Source organism: Nothoprocta perdicaria, unplaced genomic scaffold (genome assembly GCF_003342845.1).
Source record: "Nothoprocta perdicaria isolate Ctin4 unplaced genomic scaffold, notPer1 scaffold_83, whole genome shotgun sequence".
Lineage (NCBI taxonomy): Eukaryota > Metazoa > Chordata > Aves > Tinamiformes > Tinamidae > Nothoprocta > Nothoprocta perdicaria.
In genome coordinates this window covers 1,618,809-1,639,209 of record NW_020456121.1, presented here as the reverse complement: position 1 = coordinate 1,639,209, position 20,401 = coordinate 1,618,809, and the positions used below count along the sequence as shown (strand labels likewise).

Here is a 20,401-nt window from a genome sequence, read left to right as displayed (position 1 = left end):
TTTTTTTTCAAAAGAAAAGATGGACAGGACTTCATTAAACCCACCTGTCCCTGTAGCTCTGCACTGAAAACGAGCAGACTGTCCCTCAGATGTAACAGCATCACGAAGTGGTATTAGGACAGCTGGTGGATACACTGGCACTTCCAATTCAGGAGAAACCACTTCTGGGACTAAAGGACAAGACAAAGAAATCATCGTTAATTGATGAAAAGTAGCACACCTAGCAAAATGTGGATAATGCTATTTCACAGCCATTATTACAAGCATGGAAAACTCACTTTCCACTGAAAGCGAAGCTGAAGTTGTAGCAACTCCATAATCATTTTTTGCTTCACAGGTGTACACTGCTGCGTCTTCAGGGAAAGTCTCAATCAACAATAGAGTATATTCTTGTGCATCATGAAGAAATTTGCACTTGAAGCCTGGAGAAAGCTGCTGATCATCTTTGTACCAGGAAATTTTGGGCTGGGGTTTGCCTGATAYCATAGCACAGAATCGGGCAGGTTTACCCGACTCCACAGTGGTTGGCTGTAGCTCCTGGATAATCTGGGGTGGCTCTGGAGCTGCAAATTGTGCATGGGTGGGGAAGGGAAAAGAGAGAAAGACAGAAGGCTTACTATAAGCATTTAAGAAGACTTCATAAATATTAGCAAAAATATGTTTTTTAAAAATCTTATTCCATCCATTCTTGCTTGTTCATGAAAAATCTATTCTTTTTCTTGATGATAGTGGAGTGATCAAGGAATAACTGCCTTATCAGAAGCAGCTGTGTTGATGTAAGTGTTTTCAGGTAAAGTATCTCAAAGAATTGTTAGTTTGATTCCTCTGGCAAGGCATATTTGTCCGTATGTATGAATTAGTTTAGTCTTARGAATTTCCTGATCTAAATACACTTGGGCAGGGAGATGCTTTAGCATTTTCATTGGCTAGCTGGCTATTTCAGCAGAATGAATGAACAAGAATCAGTCATGTATATATGGATTTTGTTAATGTTTCAGAGGCATGAGTCCCTTTAATTTTTTTTTTTTTTGGTTTTCACTGTTAGAATTCAGACATCAGAAAAACACGGGGTAATAAATAAAATCAAAGCATTATTTGTAGAAACACATACCATTCACATAGAGAACAACAGAGCTCCTATTCCGTCCCGCCACAAAAGTATACTCCCCAGCATCAGAGTAAGTGGTTTCAAGGATGGTCATGCGATGAACTCTCCTTTCCACCACATAACTGTATCTTTCCTCATACTGAAAGTTGATCTCAATACCATCCTTGTACCACAGGGCTTCAATATCATCTTCATTGACTTCAAATTCTATTTCAGCTCTTTGCCTCTCGATGACCTTTAAAAAAGTAGAATAAGCATTACTAATAGCATCTGTTTTGGCAGATGCTTCCCCATTCCAGTAAACTCCCCTAGAAAGAGAACCTTTGGTTCTAGGACTCACACACTTCCTTCGAACTTATTTTTTGAGTGAGAATAATGAAGTTATGAAATATTTATTCCTCTGTATATGCTATACCTGAATATCCTTGCGGGTGCTTCTGATACGAATGTCACGACCTTCCACTATCAAATTGGCACTGGATGTGTTTCCACCTGCTACTACAGTGTACTGACCAGCATCAGACATTCTTGTGGAAGGAATAATGAGACGATGAACATATTTTTCCCGCTGAATTTTCATCCTAGGGACATCAGGGGAAAAAAAAAAAAAGTTATTTCCTGTGGGTAAATATATGAGAAAGCTAATATGATCCAGAAACAATCACTTTACCTATCACCAATCTGGAGCTCTTGTCCGTCCTTCATCCATTGGACGTGAACGTCAGGCTCTGAAATCTCACATTCGAAAATAGCTCTCTTCTTCTCCACAACTTTAATATCTTTAATATGTTTCCTAAATTCAATGTGACGAGCTACAGAGAAAAAAAAAAAAATGCACCTTGTTCTTAAGCTCTTATTGAAGCCATAGAGGTCACTAAATACTTAAATTAATACAACAAATACCTTCCACATATAAAGTGGCTGATGAAGCAGCTTTCCCAGCAACAAAGCTGTATTCTGCAGCATCACCAAAATGCACATTTCTTATGGAGAGGGAGTGTGTGAGCTTCTTTGTTCGTATCTGACATTTATCCGTCGATTTTATTTCTATCCCATTCTTTAACCACTTATATGAGATACCTTCATAATTAACAGTAACTTCAAATGTTATTGTATCTTTCTCTTCAGCATTGATGTCTTTTAGCATGGAGGTAATCAGGATGGCTAAAAGAAAAGAAATGGACATCATTTGGATTATGTTGGTTTGTTTTAAACCATACCTRCATCTCAGAAGTTTAAGATAGATTCTGCTTTTTTGGCGATATTAACATCAAAACCTAAGTCTCTATGTTCAGAATCAATGTTATAATTAGATTTTCCAAAACTTCTGAATAACCTAAAAACTCAGCTTCTGTCCCCTATGCTAACATTGGCATGTTAGCCAAAAACAGGATTCAAGACTTTAAAGTTCACAAATGCTAGATCTCTTTTAAAAATAAAATTTACGAAGTTAATTTGAAAATACTTCCAAAACATCGCTAGTTTTGTCTGAATTACATCACGCACAAATATTAATGTAAAATCTATTACTGGTAACTGTAAAACATTTTAATAATTTTTTTTCACATACGTTTTACTGTCAGAGTTGCACTGACTCTGTCATTTCCACAGACAAATGTATATTCTGCAGAATCTTCAGTGCTTGTGTTCATGATATTGAGCTGATGGAGTTTTCCTTGGACCACTATTTTGAACTTCTCACTCATTTCAATCTCTACACCATTTTTCAACCAAACAGCGGGTACATTGAAATGAGACACTTCACATTGAAAAGAGGCAGTTTTGGTCTCAGCAATCTCAATATTTTTCATGGTCTTTGTGATGTGTATGGCTATGGAAAAAAAAAGAAATGGAAATGATTTTTTTTAAAGCCAATATGCATGTAAGACTGCAAAAACAAGAGTAACTGTGTATGAAGTGTCAGGTCAAGTAGTTTTATAAGACTTAGTGTGGCATATGATATACTTACTTTCTACAAACAGTTTTGCTTTGCATTCAAGTTGTCCAACAAGAGCTGTATATTCCCCAGCATCAGCAGGAGAGATGTTATGCAGCATCAGCTTGTGAACTTTCCTTTGAGAGATCATCTTGAATTTATCACTTTGTTTAAGTTCAACATTTTTGTGGAACCATCGGACTGGTACAGTATCATGGGATACGCTCAGTTCAAAAGAAACAACGGCATTTTCCAAAGCAGTCACATCCTTTGGCTTTTTGATGATCTTGACAGCTTAAGACAAAAAGTTATCAGAAATCAGTAACGTGTTCAATTGGAATTTTAACTCACACTTTAAAACAAATGTTCAAAASAGACTAACTTACTTTCCACATGAAGTCTGGCATTTGCCCCTATCTTTCCAAGCTTAAAGCTATAAACAGACTCATCGGTGACAACGCAGTGTTTGATTTTCAGTGTGTGAACAGTTCCTTTCACTGAAATCTCATATTTGTCATTTGATTCAAGTTCAACACCATTTTTAATCCACAGAGCTCCTTTCACATCAGGATGGGTCAGTTCTACACTAAAAACTGCCTCCTGTGTTTCTGTTACAGTCAAGTTTTTCAGGGTCTTCTTTATCTTAACAGCTAGGAAAAAAAAGGAAAAAGAACATATACACCAAGATTAAACACTATAGTAAATGTGATATTAAAAAAAATAATCACAGTATTTTAAGACCTAGTATGCCTATATTGATTTATATAGTTACCACAAATGGTACAGTGGTATGTTTGGAATACAATAAAAGAATACTTTAGTATTCTAAAGTAGTATTCATGGTAGCATTCATGAGAAACAATTTTTTTTTATTTGAAATATTTACTACACAACTGGCAAAAAAGCAGTTTAAAAAATCTTATGCAAAATATGATTTTGTGAAAACATCCTGCTAATATCCAACTACCAAAATACAGGTAACTTACTGCATCAGAAAGTGTGTCATAATAAAAAAAGATTTTCAAATAGCAAAAAATTTCAAATAGCCTAACTTCATCTTAGAGCCCGGACCAAAAGCCAGTGAGTGGTGTTGGATTGAGTCTTAAASATATCAGTTAGCTACAAAAAAACACTGACCTTCAACCTTCAGTTTAGCAGATGTCTTTGAGCTTGCCACTTCATAGCTATATTCACCCATATCATCCATTTTCGTGGCAGGGATATTGAGCCTCCTCTTTACACCATCTGATTCAGCACAGTAGTGATCTGTCATAGGCAGTGGTTTACCATTTCTTAGCCACTGGCCATCTGATTCAGGATTTGCCACCTCACATTCAAAAACAGCTYTCTGGGACTCGGCCACTGTGAGGTCTGTGAGAGGCTTTGAAATGGCACCACCTGTTGAGAAGTAAAAAAAACCAAAACAGTGGTTGTGTTGCTCTTCAACTTTCTCCTATAGCAAAATATAACCAAGTGAAAAGCAGGTGCTGCGTAGCATGCTTTGCCCTAGTTTTCATCATGCCCATTGGTGTCATTCTGAGCTCTGTGAAAAACTGAGAATAGAGGGTGGTCTTAACGTGACAAAAAAAGATGTTTCTTACTTCTCTCCTTATTCTCGTTTATTATCTTTATTGAGATACATAGTGAACATTTATACAGATTTATGAACATTWAAGGAAAAAACAAACTTCCTTCTTACATTAATGCCATCGAAGGCATGCAATAGTCCTTCACATTATGACTCTGATTCAGCAGAACATATAAGCACTTGCTTAAAGGTTTTGTTGAATATAAATTATACAGCACAGAAATGATGCAGGGCAAAGAACTTTATAAAAGATAAAAGAAGATAAAGCAAAGAAAGTGCTGAAACTTCACAATGGCTACATACAATAGCTTATTTTCTTAAATCACAGTAAAATGAGAATCTTGAACTTTAAGCCTACTAACCTGCAACTATAAGCTTCCCAGATGTTTTCTTCTCTCCAGCATAAAATGTATATTCTCCTTCATCATCTTTCATCATTTTCACCACTGTCAGCTTATATATTTTGCCATGTGTTTCTATTTTATATTTAGGACCAGCCTTGATCTCTTGGCCTTTGAATTGCCAAACTACATCAATTCCTGAATGGGAGAGCTCAACCTCAAAAGCTACGTTCTGTGTTTCAGTGCAGGTGATGTCATGAAGACCTCTAATAATTTCAATTTCTGTAAAGAGAGCACATTCCAAATACACTCGTTGATTTCACTGTTTTGTATTTAAAGAAGCTGCTTTGCAATGAACTGTGCATCTTAAAGAACACCTACCTTCAACTGTGACATTGCAACTTGTTTCGACTTTGCCAACCATTAGCTTGTAATGTCCTTCATCTGATGCATGGGTTCTGGTAAGCACTAGCCTTTGTTTAGTGCCTTTACACACAGCTTGTACACGTTCATCAGACTTTATCTGATGATCATTTAGATACCATTTGGAGGAAGACACATCAGGAGCTGAAACTTTGCATTCAAGTATAGCTTTTGTTCCTTCAACAACGTGAATATCTTTTAGAGGCACTACTATATCCACACCTGTCAAGTTACAAAAATATTTATCATGAGAAAAATAAGCCTAAGTAGTACTAGAAGTAGTAGTACTAAAAGACTGCAAAACCAACCACACCTTCAAAATCACAATAATGACTTACTGTACACAGTGACTCGTCCAGTGGTTGAAAGTCCAAGACCAGGAACACTAAAAGAGTAAGTTCCAGTATCTTCCTTAGTTGCATCTTCAATAAGTAACATGTGTGACTGTTTATCCAAAACGATGTGAATACGATCACTTGAGCGAATTTCMTGATTGTCTTTCATCCAGACTCCTTCTACATTTTCTAGAGAGACTTTAACTTCAAGTTGKACAATATCTCCCTCACAGACTTTTTGATCAGTAAGTCCTTGAAGAATAGCCATGGGACGAGCTGTGGAATAAAATTAATACTCATAAAAGATAAACAAAACAGTGTTGCTYATTGGTATATACAATGTAGGTCACCTATATTATATAGGTAACAAAAGTATGAGAAATACTTACGTTTCATCTTCAGTTTGCAGTGAGTTCTTTTCCCCTCGACAACAAAGCTATAYTCTCCTTGATCATCTTTATTAACATCTTTAATAGTGAGGGTTTGGCGACCACGTCGGGATGCAATCRCATATTTATGATTAGAAGTGAGTTCAACATCCCCATGATACCATTTYCCTTCCACATCTTCTGGAGAAACCTCACATTCAAGTTCACCCGACAGAGATTCTGGGACTTCAACATCCTCAAGTTCTTTAATAAACTCAACCACAGCACCTATAGTTAAGAATAATCACATTCATAAATAAGCTCAACTAAATTATTCTGATGATAATATTTTCTTATGAAGCTGTCCCTAAATAAATAAAAAGGTATATAACTGTTTTACAAAAATGTATTTCCAAGCTTTGCTAGTGGATTCTAAGAATATGACAGCATCTTGAACATTTCTACCATCTATTATACAATATTATCAAAGACAAAGACAATATTAATAGTTCATATTTTATTTTCTCATGAAGTAGATTTAACTTTAAAAGTACTGCAAGGTACTAAATTGTGTTGTTCTCACCTTCAACAGTAAGCTTTGCAGTAGTTTTTAYGGAATCATCATCTACTAGTGCACAGCTGTAGTCATCAGCATCAGACTTTTCAATCACTAGCACAGAAAGAAAATGAGCCTTTCTGTCAGAGTGCATTCTATATTTGTGTCCAGAATGAATCTCAATTCCGTTCTTAAACCATTTCACTTTGACGAAGGGTTCTGATGTCTCACATTCAAATGTTGCCATGGAATCTTTTTCTTTAGCAACAACGTCTTGCAATTTTTGGGTGAAGCTAATCAACTGCTTGGCTGCAAAACAGTATTGAATGAAACAATCATGCACTGGCCATATAGATTAACACACTGTGATAAACATGACAAAGTAAGAGAATTTAAATTACCTTGTACTAACAGGAAAGCATGGCTGGACGTTTCACCAGCTATGTTGACTGCTTTCACCATGATGCTGGCAGAATCATCAGAAGTCACATCTCTGATGACCAATTCACAAACATTATCTTCAGGCCAGTACCAATACACACGATCAGTCCTTTCAATCTGCACACCATTTCTGAACCACTGGCACTCAGGATCTGGTTTCCCTACTACTCTCACACGGAAATGGGCATCTGTCCCCAGGGCTACAGTCTGGCTTTGAATTCGTTCAAATATCTTTGGAGCTTCCATGCTTGGACTAAGCTCCACCTTCTCTGGTTTGAATGTTGGAATGGTGACTTTGCCTTCGGGAGGAAGTGCTTTCTTCTCTTCCTCTGGGATCTCTTTGGTCCAGTGAAGAAGTTCTTCTTTTGTCTTTTTTAACATTTCTTCATATGACTCATCTTTTTTCCGAGACTTAAGTTCCACAGCAGTGATGGCTTCATAATAGCCCTCTTCTGTCCTACGCTTGAATTTACTACGCAGCTCTTCAGATTCCTCTGAAAGCTTCTCATGACTGATTCTTTCAGCCCTTTTCAGCTTCACCACTTCTTTTGTTGTTGTCTCAGCAGGTTTATCTACCTTCTGTACCTCGAAAAGAAGTTTGCCAGGCTCTGTCACCACAGGTTCATGCTTAGGTTCGGGAGCCCGACGAAGGACAGATCTGAAATCTTCCTTCTGTTGGATCTCAAGTCTCACTTTATGTTCAATAAAGCCTTCTGGATTCTCTGCAGTGACTCTCACCTCTCCTGTGTCATATGATTTGCAGTCCATAATATCCAGGTAGTAGATTCCATCATAGCGGAGTCTAAACCTTTTGCTCTTACGGATGAGCTGTCCATTGAGGTACCAATTGACCTTGGGCAGAGGATAGCCAGTCACCCGGCAGCGGAACCGCGCTGTTTCACCTTCCAAGACTCTTACAGGCTCAGGAACCAAAACAATCTCTGGCTTTTGTTTTTCCTTTTGGTCCAGTGTAACTGCATGAATAGCGCCCTCGTGAGCCATTCTCTCCAACTCTTCAATCCGCTGCAGTCCCTTCCTACCTTCTGGCAACTGGGATTCTTCCACAAGGCTTTTTTCATCTTTCACAATCAAAGTAGCAGATGTATGGTCTGTGCCATACTTGTTGGTTGCTCTGCAAGTGATCACTCCACTGTCTCTGGGATAGGCTACTCCAAAGTCCAGGCTACAGTACCCAAACTCATTGATCATGCGGAGTCTGTTGGCTGCTTCCAAGGGTTTGCCATCATGCAACCACTCCACCACCATGGTTGGGTCTCCAATTGGGGTAAGCCTGCACTCAAAGTGTGCTGGTCCAAATTGCTTCAGTCTTAAAGACGTGAGCTTCTTCTTAAAAAATGGTTTCTGCTGCTTTTCTTTGTCATAAAGGTCCCCTTCCTCCCATTGCTCTTGACCATAACGCAAATGGAGAGGCTCTAGCTCTGGTGCTGCAATTTCTTTGGCTTTGTAAGTCCCCTTTGGAATGATTAATTTCCTTTCTGGTTCAGGTTCTCTATGTTCAACTTCAACATTTACTTTGCATCGAGTAGTGTCACGTCCAGCTTTATTGATAGCAGTAGCAGTATACCATGCAGCATCTTGCCTGGCAGTAGATTCAATTTTAAGGGCAGCTGCTCCTTTTGTTCCTTCAATCCTGAAATTTTAAGAGATTTTTTTTAAAAAAATTCCCTTCCCCACAGAGAGGTCAAGGCCTCCACAGGCAAATCTCTGGCAGAATCTGACATATTGTTTATGTCTGTTTATGTTTATGTATATGATGCCTACAGACTAAACAGATCAGAATTTTCCTGTCTTAAACATTCAACAAGTAATATTTAAAATAGTGTGTTAAAAACATCATATTGGCATAATATAAAAAGCATTGGAAACTGGAAAAAAATGAATTGAGTCCTACAAGATATTTTGCATTTCTTAGCCTTGCTGCAGCACAAAAGTTTTTACTGGTTTCAGTAATCATCAGACTAAGTCCACTGTGTATCAGTTCTGTAGAAGGGAACACTAGGAGGCACACGTTATTTTGCAAGACTGTGATTATTAACTTCTTTACTATTTTTTTTTAAATGCTTACTTTATTTTGGGGTATTTATGAGGTACAATGATGTCACTGTTCTTCAGCCATACAATGTCAGGATTAGGATTACCAGTAGCTTTCACTGCCATTTCTAGTCTAGAACCTTCCTTTACGCTAACGTTCTTCAGCCTTTCCACAAAGTGTGGTCTGACCACGTCTTCCTTAGCTGAAAGAGCAAAAGCAAAGAATGAGTAAAGTTATCACAAGAGAAAATTACATAGCTATGGCTTTTTTGTTTGTTTCTTAAATATGAAACACTCTGTAACCTCCTAGAAATAATGTTCAAAGTAGATACCTTCTACAGTCAGTGTCATTGAGACTGAAGCTTTGCCTGCCCTGTTCTGTGCAATTACAGCCCATTCACCAGAATCTTCAGGCATAGCAGGAACAATGATCAGTGACTGRGTCCCATCTTCTTTAATCACTATTTTATGGGTATAATCATTAACCACTTGCTGACCTGTGAACACATGTGAACAAGAAAAATTGTACTCAAAGCAGTGTTCCAGGAAGATGCAAAATGCTCTTAAAATTGATTATTAGTGAAAATGAGACTGATATACCATTATGGAACCAGTATGTTTCTGGCATAGGTCTGCCAACGACTTTTAAGTCAAATCTTGCTGTCTGCCCCTGTAAACATTTAAATGATGTAGGTTTCAGCACAAAAACTGGCTTATATAGCCTCTCTAGTTGTCCTTCATCAGTTTCCTCCAATCTGCGGGCAGGAGAACGAGAAGGAGAACTGCGGGCAGGAGATCGGCTTGGAGAGCGTGGAGAAATGGACCTGGAGGGTAGGGAGGGAAAAAAAAGAGGGGAAAAAAAAAAAAAAAAAAGGATGTGTATAATTAATGCCATACAGCAGTGGGTCACTTGGATAAATAGCGTTCAACTCTAGTATTTCTTATTTTATGTGAAGGCAAATTTGTACAGCTAAATAGTATCAGCATTCATCACATCCAGGGAAATTAATATTTTTCAGACACTATAGAGATATAGGTGCAATTCTGTGTACATTTGTACATAGGTGTGTATTTATGCACTGCGTATGTATATACAAAGAGAAAGAACACAGACAATGGCAACACTGAATTTCTACTATTACAGAAATCTATATAAGTCATGATAACAGCATTTAGAAATTCTCTAGACACACAAGTTCCAATAACCTAAGCTGTTTAGCTATATAATGACTTTTTGCTGGACAATCTTTATTGCAGCACTGGTAAATTACAAGTAGGAACTTTGTACCTACCTATATCTTCTCATAACTTCTGGTGATGGCATATAGCCTGGCGTTGCAGTGGGTGCAACTGGCTCAACATAGAGCTTTGCTGAGCAAATGGCATTTCCTTTCACGTTACTGGCAAAGACAGTATAAATTCCTTCATCTTCAGGTAAAATAACAGGTAAGCGCAGRCTGGCACTGCCATCTTGCAGAACTTCCATGTGGTAGCGCTCTCCATGCCTRATGCGCTTACCATCTTTGTACCACGCAATCTGTATGAGAAGAAACAGTGGAATGCTAAGTGAGCTCTCCTAAAGACAGGTATCTAGTAAAGACCCACCCATCCAACACACGGCCAGCTCCCCATTTTTCACCTGATAAATCATCAGAGTCTACCTATGGGTGCTAACATTAGTATTTCTGGTTGAAATAAATAAGGCTAAAGTAATACACTTTGGCAACAGCCTGAGACATGAGTATCAGTATTTTATAGATAGGACTACAAAAAAAGCCCACCTTGATATGGCCCAGACTCACCTACTACTGTGCCCCCAATTGATGTGTGCTAATCTGGAGATACTCAGAAGGAAACCCTATTTAACTGTAAAATCTTCTGAATTAGCTAATTGATCAACAATCTAACACTATCGTATTAAGGGACAATATGAAAATTCAGCTTGACAAAAGCCTAGCTTTTTTTCAGACACTTCTTTTTTTCTACTTATGTAGAACGACTAAGGAGATTCCCAGGAATTAGCTATTCAAGTAGAGCACCAGAGGGGTTTTTATATAAATAAATGGCATGCACGTTTGACGCACCTTGGGCAACGGATATCCAGACATCTTGCAATGGAAAGTAACTCCTGTTCCTTCAAAGGCTCTGTAATTCTTTAATCTTAAATCAAATCCTGCTCCAACAGCTTCGGATTCAGAAACATCAACCATCATCTCCTCTCCATCTTCCTCGAGGAGTTCATCTAAGGTGGTCTTAATAATTCTGAGTTCAATTTCCTTGATAAGTCTTTCTTCAAAAGAAGAAATGTGGAATTCCTACAGACAAAGGCATTAGATCTGGTGAGTCAGATGATATTTCAAAAGGAGCATGTACTCATAATAGAAAAAGAAGATTCAAACAGCTTTGAATCAGCATACAGAACGTGTCTGGAGTGGTAGACTTACCTCATCTTCTACAAAAGTTCTGACCACCACTGTATCTTTTGCCATTTTCTTCCTAATTAGGGCTTGTTCTTTTTCATATTCTTTTTCAAAATCACCATATGAAATAGCTGGGGCTACCTCAGCCACTTTAGGTTCCTGTACATATGCAGTCACCTGAGTTTGGTACATCATTTCTTGTTGCGTTTTTAAGTAGGCCTCATAATCAGCTAAAAATTAAGAACAAGTTAATTTTCCTAAGCTCTTGTGGTTTTCATCGACTTGAATAAGAAAATAAGTACAAAGTTATTTTAGCAGTGTTTATGACTGAAATGGATTCCGCCTATATATCAAATAAAATATGAGCAGTAATAAAATACAAAGACTGGTATCTTCAGATAAGCTTTATACAACAGCAAAACTTTAATTCTGAAATTTTGAGGTTCTAATTCTCACAATGGAACCATCTCTAGAGAGACTGTTTTACAACCTCTTCTTTAGAATTTTCTGTCTCTGGACAACCCTTCATGATTTTTTAAGAGGACAGTYAAAAAAAGTAGCTTTTTATTTTAACTATTTTTCACTACTTTCTTTTGTGTTTACCTCTCATTAGGCAGACTTCTACCAATACCAACAGAAGAAGGCTCTTACAGCTACACATTCTAGCAAAGACCAGAAATTCTGTAAGAAACTAATGTCAACGCTTTGTTTTCCACAAAGTCACTAGTAAGCTATTAACACTCTGCTTATTATATTTTTTTGTACTAACTGGACTAGACTGTTAAGAATTTGAAGCGTAATTTGAAATCCTTCTCCCTTTTTTTACGTGAATTTTTAAAATTATTTCTCTCATCCCCTTAATCTGCTGTGTACCTTCTTCTAATAAGGAGACCGTTGCAGAAGCTTCTCCATGTTTATTACGAACAACAATAGTGTATTCTCCGGCATCATCGGCAAAGGTCATGGAAATTTCGAGTTTGCATTCCCCGGTTTCTCGTTTGTAACTCACTTTGTATCTACAGACAGCATAAAAATACAGGTTACCCATCATTCTGATAAGCAGATTTCTTAATGAATTTTCTTTTAGGAGTAATTCTAGTTAATCATACAACTAATTTATACCCATCCCTTCCACCTTGTGCAGAGTAATTCTAATTCAATGAATCTACAGGAAACCATAGGGTATGTAACAACGCTGCAATTTGCTTTCTTTCTATTGCTGCTGATAGGATTGGAATGAAAACAGCTGTACTAAAATATAAGAGATACAGTTACCAAGCAGAGTAAAATGGTATGTCTTATGGGCACATGGCTTATTCCAGCATGCGTGATTACAGCATGATATATTTCAAGAATGTCACAAATGTATAGATATTGTTTCTCTGCTAGAAAGTGTTTTTCTTTCTATAAACAACATTTGAGTAGAGAGAATGCAAGCATTGCAAAGACAGAATACACAAGAAAGGCAATTTTTCTCATTTTTTTAAAAAAAACTTTAGAATCTCTTGTTTCATGGTTCTCTGAATATCTACAATTTAAAATTCTAGCATCCTGTAAAAGTCGCATGCCAAGAACAAGAGATGGTTCTATGATGTTTTTCCTTCAAAAAATAAAAGCCCAAAGAAACCAGTGATGTTTTAAGAGGGATGATTTGGCTCAGCATCAATAGCAGAATCTAAAATACGATAKTATGAAGTAAATAATCTTTAAAAATGTGTTTAAATAGTTTTTATATATTCAATGTACCTGTAGCCAGTCGTTAGAGGAACTCCACCTTTTCTCCAATAGACATGTGGCTTTGGGTTGCCCCCAACTTGGCACTCAAAAATGATGCTCCCACCTTCAATTAGTTTATGTACTACAGGTTTTCTTATAAAGAAAGGAGGTATCGCTTCTCCAGATACTTCCTCTGCTGCAATGGAGACATCTTCCATTACAACATCCTTTGTCTCCACGTAGCTAAAAAAAAAGATTCCAGTGCAGACAGGTGAGCTTACATCTGAAGCTCTCATAAACAGCATGCAAGAAACTAATGACCACAGTAGGAATGGTCTGTTTGGTATAGCAACTTTACCGTTTCTCTTCTGTAACTGCCTTCTCAGAAATGGTTTCTCGAGTCTCAATTTCCTCTGAAACTGCAAGGATAACATAATACAGCAGATTTTAGAATACTTCAAAAGTGCTTAAACAGTGAGMTTAGGTAATACTAAGACAACTGAAAGGGTCAAATAACTGCACTGTAGGAGCTAATTAGAAGTCTATAAGCCCACAATTGGCTGTCTTCTAATATTCCTAACAGACCTATTTCCTAGCATCCTGGAGAGCTATTCAAGACATATGTTTCACTTTGGCAACTGAMAAAGTGTCTAAGTTATATGCTAAGCAATAAGAATTTAGCAAAATGAAAGTTTCTGTGATAAATATACTTACCCTTCACATGCAGGTGACAAGATGTGCTGACACTCCCAGCTTTATTGGTGGCAGTGCAGGTAAATCTTCCACTGTCTTCTGCAAAGGCTTCACGAATCACAAGACGAGCAAGTCCTGCTTTGAATGTGATCTGGAAGTCCATTGAGCTCTCAATCTTGTAGTCTTCCCTGTACCATGTCACTGTTGGTTGAGGATGACCAGAGATGCTGCACTCCAAAGTGACAGACTCTCCTTCGGTCACAGTCTGATTTTTAAGGCCCTGCGTAACAAAAAAATAAGAATCAAAGTCAGTATATATTTTCAAGCTTATATAGACTTTTTAATAATTAACTCCTCTTGGCATGGAAAATGTAACATGCACGGCAGAATAGGTCTCCATTCAGCAGTGTATATGTGAAAAAAGAGGCATTTTCCAAAGGAAATTATTTGAAACTTGATTTGGGATCTATGAACATTCCTATTGTCAATAAGCAAAAGAAAAAGGGATTTGATGCTTATGTAGATCATGGGGATAAATTGTTTGTTCTACTGCAGCAAAGATCAACCCAGTATGGGACATGATTGCAAAGAATCATCCCCATAATAGACATTGAGGATAGTTTGCTTCAGTGATCAAGCAAATGTATGGCTAAGTCCCACAAAGAGATAAGAAGTTCAAATAAAGCCAAATTTTCACACACAAGTTTTCAATTTAAAAAAATCAGAATACATCCATATACACCAAATACATAAAACTGTACTGTACCTCCCTGTTTATATTCAAATTACTTACATAGATTAAGGTGGGTGGAGTAGCAGGGATTTCTGCAGGCACAGGAACTCTTGCAGTTTCTGTCACCTAGATGGTTTAAAGAACAGTTAAACAGTTATTAAACAAAGCCAAGGAAATAAACAGCAGGATTTAGGAAAAACAGGAATTCAGGTAAGGAAAGCTTAAAAAAAAAAAAAAAAAAAACAGCTAAAGCTGGTTTTGCTGTGGGTTTTTTAAGAAGCAATTCAGTTAAAGGGATTGAAACTTGCTTAGTGATGTACCTTTGCTTCACCTTCTTTCCGCAGTTCCAAGTGCTCCTCCCGCATCGCTTCACCTTTAATGCTTACAGCTGCCTCCTTTCTGGTCTCCACATCATAGCGGCTTTTATAGGTCTCAGCAGTCTCCTCAAAGGGAAACTGTGGAGAGGCTACTGGCTCTGGTTTTAGCTTGACTTCATGTGGCTTTAGCTGGGGTGGTTTCACAGACTTGGTGATCTTTTGCACAGAAGTCGCAGATAACTCTTTTTCCAGAGTAGCCATGGCAGAGCCTGCTATTGAAACCTAGGGGAGGGAAGAGAAAAATTAGAGTTTTGTTCTTCTGTTTTTACAGGAAACAGTACATTTCTCAAGCAGATTGTACACGCACCAGTTTCTTCCTTAGATGGTTATTTGTTGTCTGTGCAAAAATTAATGTGTAAAACTGTCTTTTAGATTCAGCTTGTAATATCAAAATATTGGAACTAGAATATCCTTGCATGATCTTTGATCATGCATAAATACATTCATAGAGATATAAATATTGTCTTACTTTAAAATTTAATCTCCAAATGGTGAAGTAAGCTCTTAAATGATACATGCTATATATCCTGTAGACTTATTCTGCAACACGTTATCCGCTAATTATAGGTCTAGCAGTGATTAAAATATCTAAGAAGTCTTCAAAATGTTATTGTAGGCATATTATAATAATAACATGCAGTGTTTTTTTAAAAAAAWTTTAAAAATGTAAAAAATATTTAAGGGAAGAATATTTTAGGTAATTTTTGTCCTCTTTAATTTTGTTGGAGAGAAAATAATCTCATCTTTAAAATCCAGATGAAGAGATAAAGTATGCTTGAATAAGAAAATTAATTAAGTGTAAATATTTAATATTATATGAAGAAGTCAAGTTGAAGAATGACAACATGACATAAAGTGTGTCATATTATGCAGTCTGGACATAATGCATTTGAAAATTAGTATAAAGTAAATCTAAGAAAGAAAGAAAAATGACTGTTATGAGTGTACTAATGGACTGATGCATATAATAAGCTTGGAGATAAATATTTCTACTCCTTAAAAATGTAAGTTGTATAACAAATATTCAGGATTTCATTGCATGGCATCAAGTATTGAAGCTGCATTCTCAAACAAATAATAAGCTATTTAAACAAGTAGTAATTACAAATCACATTTTTGCAGCCATAAATTTGTTTGCAACATTCCTCCTTATCGTCAAAAGAGAGGGAAAAAAACCTCCAGAGAATATACGACCATTTGTCCTCCAAGGAAACTCCCCTGCTGCAGTGGGAGGGAGAGCCAAAAGGAAGCTTTTTTAAAATGAGCTTGCTATCCTCCTTATGTACAGTCTTACCTCATAAGTATGATCTGGTTTAGGAACAGCAATTTTGGAGACTGTGAAATGAGGACTAGCAGTGCGCGGTCGCGGGGGTTCCACATGAATTGTTTCAGTCTTCAGTTCTCTGGCTCTTTCAACCTATAAGAAGCAATGAAAAGCTTTGAGAAAAGCTTTTTTCCCAARTTTTTTTTTTCCTTTTTGAAAAAAGCTTCAATTTTCCAAATTGAAGACGGAATGCTTCATTGAAAYGCAGTTTTTAGAAAAGATCACAAGGTAAAATGAGTCTAACCTCTGTTGATATATGAAYTTCCTTCTTTTCAGCATCTGGAATATGTTTTTCAGGAGGAACATAGACAGTTTTAACTTCTTTAGTAACAACATGATGTTCTGCTGGTGCCTCAGCAACGCGTTCTGTTACGGCACGCTCTTTATAGCCATATTCCAAAGCTGCCTGCTTGACGTAGGCTTCATCCGCGTGCTCTGGTTCCCAGGGTGATCTAACACGTGCCTGATCAACTGCTGCAACAACCGTAGCTACAGCTTCAGCCTTTTTTCCAGCTTCAATCTACAGATAACATTGACAAAATTTATATAAATGTCCATCTTAAAGGCTTAGACATCTAGCAATATTCCAGACAAAGAGAGGGTTCAWTCCATATATACAGATGCAAAAGTAATGATGCAATCTTCAAATGCAATCACTTATATCCACATTTCAGAGTCAAGAGATTCATATATATCTATATCTATATATATAGGTATTCATATATACATATTTATGTATATATAGACAACTTTTTTCCAGGCTCCATCTTGGAAAYACACACCAAACATATAGTTTATATACATAAATATCTGTCTACACATCTATTTCAAATAGTTCATAGTTACATTTATGGCTAATAGTATAGCATGTATTTAAATGTGCATGTAATTTTAAAGCTTGTATGCTCATCAGCTCCACTCAACTATTAGATGCTACTAAAAGAATAAAAACAGCACGTGTCTGGCATCTGACTCAAATGTATTTACTAAAGTAAACATACTTTAAAAATATACAAGTATATCTATAATTTCTGTACTAATCTACTTGAATGATTCTATTAGAGTAGGAAAACTGAACCTCCTGAGAAAAGGGAAATAATACTTTCTGTCAGAGCACTTCTTTTTTTCCTAACTGCTGCTCAATAATGTCAGCTTCTACAGTGAACTAAAGCTGATGTGGATTTCCCACATATGACATTGCATGTAAAGGAAAATATRTGCCTTAGAGGGAAAACATCTAATGGATAATTTAATGCAGATTTTAAGATCTTTATCACCTTAAAATATCTAAGTTAGACCAAAACATGATTGCTCATAGACATTCTGGTTTAGTATTAAAACAGGCTTTAAGTTACASAGATGACTTCCTCAGCATTGCTGCCAATTTCCAAATCATTTGTACCACTTTGAATAGGCTCTTAATTGACCTCATCTAACAAGTATTTGTAATCTTTCAGCATTCTGGCTCCTAAAGTGTATTTTACATGACACATTTTCTTAATTGTAACTCTTTACAGTATTTTTAAATRTACTATTCTGTTTCAAACAAAATAAACAGACTCAAAAAATAATAATTTCAAAACTGTTAGCAATCTTGCTTTTCTTCCACAGATGAGAGCTCTTGCCTTTACTGTAATAGATTAACTTTTCTATTGTGGAGTCTAGTGAAATAGAACAGCATCAGCAAACATCAGACTCTCTGAAGTAATAAACTGTGCAGAATCGAACTGAATGTTAAAGTACRTGCAGTACAAAGAGCAATAAAACTCAAATCCTAATAAAGATAGCTAGCTTGGTCATAAATTTGTGGGGAATCAGTCTGCAGGATTGCAGAGTCAGAAGCTTRAGCGAGAAAATGCTACTTGGAAGTCATAGAATGGTAGCAGGTTTTCACAAAGAAACGTGAATATACTCTTAAGAGTGGCATTGCTAAAAGGAAAAAAAACACGATTTTTGTTATGATTAGAAATTAATTAGTAAAACTGACTCTGAGTGCATACTCAAATCCAAGTGTATATTCAAGTAGCCCTTGAAAGAACAAGGTATTTGCAGATAAAATAATTTGTAACCAGTGTTTTTCACATCTGCAACAGCTTTATTCACCTGATCACCAGCTAGATGAAATTGTTCATGCTTGGTTGTGATTTCTTCTCTAGTTCTGGACACTGTGACTGGTGCTTTGCGTTTATCAGTGGCAATTATTTTCGGAACTACAGTAGTTTTCTTAGCTTCCTTTTTAATCTGATTATTATAGCAGAAACAAAAGTTACAGTTACATATCATCTTGAAAGGTATTTGAAAAATAGGAAAGAATATTGGAATAAAAATATGGGAAGAGGAATTAAGGGTTTAGATTCTTGTGCACTGCACACAGAAGAGTTTGTAGTACATGTGTATAGATGAGTATTGTTATACCTTAACACCCATTTAAATAAAAAGCAACCATTTAAAATATTTAAATGCATTCCAGGAGATAGAAKTCAAAGGTCAGTCATAAGAGAATTATGGGCATCTTATTAATGAAAACAGTTAGAGAAAGATGGAGGAGGAATAATACAGTCCAATTAATAGCAGTTTGAAAAGTTTATAGGCAGAATATATTTGAGAAAAGAAAAGAAGTGGAAAAGTGTAGTTAGTATTTGCTGAAGGAAACAAAAGGTTTGCAGAGAATAGAGGTTAAGAAATATCACATTCATAATAGTGCAATTCACCTTTTCATGGGTTATGCTCACTTGTTCTTGTTTTGTAGCAATTGCTTCTTTACTTTTCGATATTATGATGGGTGCTTTGGGCTTATCAGTGGTAATTACTACCTTAGGTACAGAAGGTTTCACATCTTCCTTTCTTATCTAGTTTTTATGATAAAGAAAAATAGTAATTAATTATGTCTTTTGTCAGAATTAGATGTTTTTCAGGAAAGTGGGACAAAGTGTAAGAATGTATATCAACAGGAGAAAAACATCACTCATGACAYGGAATAAATCCGTCATGCACAGCAGTTCCTATTTTATCTGCATTCAAAGTTATTACGTATTATATTAATCTGTGTATGAATTAAAGAAAATCTTCCCACCTCTTAGTTAACCATAGTAGATCATTATCATACTCTGTAAAAACTATTTCCATAAAGATTAGTATTACTGACTGAATATTTACTTCCATCAGCCAATGGAACTACTCATAGGCTACTCCAGTGAACAATGGTTCTAAAATATGGTCTAGCAAGCACACTCAGTCCTTACCCAAATATGAGCTTCATTAATTCAAACTCCACATGTAAATAAATACTACACTGTCATGAGAATTAACCTTTAAAATTTATCCTCAGAAATCTACCTTCAGGTACAAAGCAAAGGTTATTAACCTTCAGAGGAAATTCTTAGCATCAGAGTGATAAAAACCATAAAGCTCAAAGGATCTATACGAAGGGCCAATTCACTATTCCTCTCTGGATCAAACTGCTATGAATTCAACAGAACTGAAGTGCAGGGCCTATGTTTGGAATAGGTTCCTTTACAAAATATTTACTTTGGGCGTCTCTTTTCATAAAGAAGCAGAAGGAAGAGATGTAGGATATTTGATGGAGAATGAGGTTTTATAAGTTTAACAGAGTATAGCAATGAGTTCAACATCCACAACAGACTTATTCACCTTTTCATGAGCAACGTGCACTTGCTCGTGTCTAGTAGATATTTCTTCTCTAGCTCTTGATATTCTTTCTTGTTCTTTGACTTTATCTGTAGCAATTATTACCCTGGGCACTGGAGCTTTTTCTGGTTCCTTTCTTATCTGAATGTTTACATATAAGAAAGTTCAAATTATACACTGTTTCAAGTATAAGGTACTTGATTTTCTGTGTATTTGGAAAAGTATATACAAAAAGAAAAAAAARGGGAGGAGCAGCAATAAAAACATGAGTAGTCTTTTCATAGAGTTAATAGTATTTAGGAGAAAAATAAAGTGATTTCCCACAAATTCTTGTTGTGCTAT

General features: G+C 36.4%; 1 protein-coding gene across 1 annotated transcript in view; it reads right to left on the bottom strand.

Annotated features, from left to right (window-relative positions):
* Nucleotides 1-20,401, bottom strand: part of TTN (titin) — a 231,130-nt gene that overhangs the window by 202,011 nt on the left and 8,718 nt on the right. Inside the window, exons 9-41 of the mRNA XM_026052057.1 lie at nt 20,063-20,200; nt 19,123-19,260; nt 18,515-18,652; nt 16,656-16,931; nt 16,382-16,504; nt 15,031-15,309; nt 14,771-14,836; nt 13,999-14,257; nt 13,643-13,703; nt 13,315-13,527; nt 12,442-12,584; nt 11,593-11,798; nt 11,233-11,463; nt 10,441-10,685; nt 9,749-9,972; nt 9,481-9,645; nt 9,183-9,351; nt 7,057-8,747; nt 6,683-6,964; nt 6,121-6,387; nt 5,735-6,007; nt 5,355-5,618; nt 4,995-5,255; nt 4,182-4,442; nt 3,431-3,694; nt 3,078-3,338; nt 2,679-2,939; nt 2,012-2,272; nt 1,779-1,920; nt 1,524-1,689; nt 1,112-1,343; nt 279-563; nt 45-170 (exon numbers count right to left, since the gene is read on the bottom strand). Of these exons, the coding sequence (XP_025907842.1) occupies nt 45-170; nt 279-563; nt 1,112-1,343; nt 1,524-1,689; nt 1,779-1,920; nt 2,012-2,272; nt 2,679-2,939; nt 3,078-3,338; nt 3,431-3,694; nt 4,182-4,442; nt 4,995-5,255; nt 5,355-5,618; nt 5,735-6,007; nt 6,121-6,387; nt 6,683-6,964; nt 7,057-8,747; nt 9,183-9,351; nt 9,481-9,645; nt 9,749-9,972; nt 10,441-10,685; nt 11,233-11,463; nt 11,593-11,798; nt 12,442-12,584; nt 13,315-13,527; nt 13,643-13,703; nt 13,999-14,257; nt 14,771-14,836; nt 15,031-15,309; nt 16,382-16,504; nt 16,656-16,931; nt 18,515-18,652; nt 19,123-19,260; nt 20,063-20,200 (8,371 nt within the window). The remainder of the gene's footprint in view (nt 1-44; nt 171-278; nt 564-1,111; nt 1,344-1,523; nt 1,690-1,778; nt 1,921-2,011; nt 2,273-2,678; nt 2,940-3,077; nt 3,339-3,430; nt 3,695-4,181; nt 4,443-4,994; nt 5,256-5,354; nt 5,619-5,734; nt 6,008-6,120; nt 6,388-6,682; nt 6,965-7,056; nt 8,748-9,182; nt 9,352-9,480; nt 9,646-9,748; nt 9,973-10,440; nt 10,686-11,232; nt 11,464-11,592; nt 11,799-12,441; nt 12,585-13,314; nt 13,528-13,642; nt 13,704-13,998; nt 14,258-14,770; nt 14,837-15,030; nt 15,310-16,381; nt 16,505-16,655; nt 16,932-18,514; nt 18,653-19,122; nt 19,261-20,062; nt 20,201-20,401) is intronic.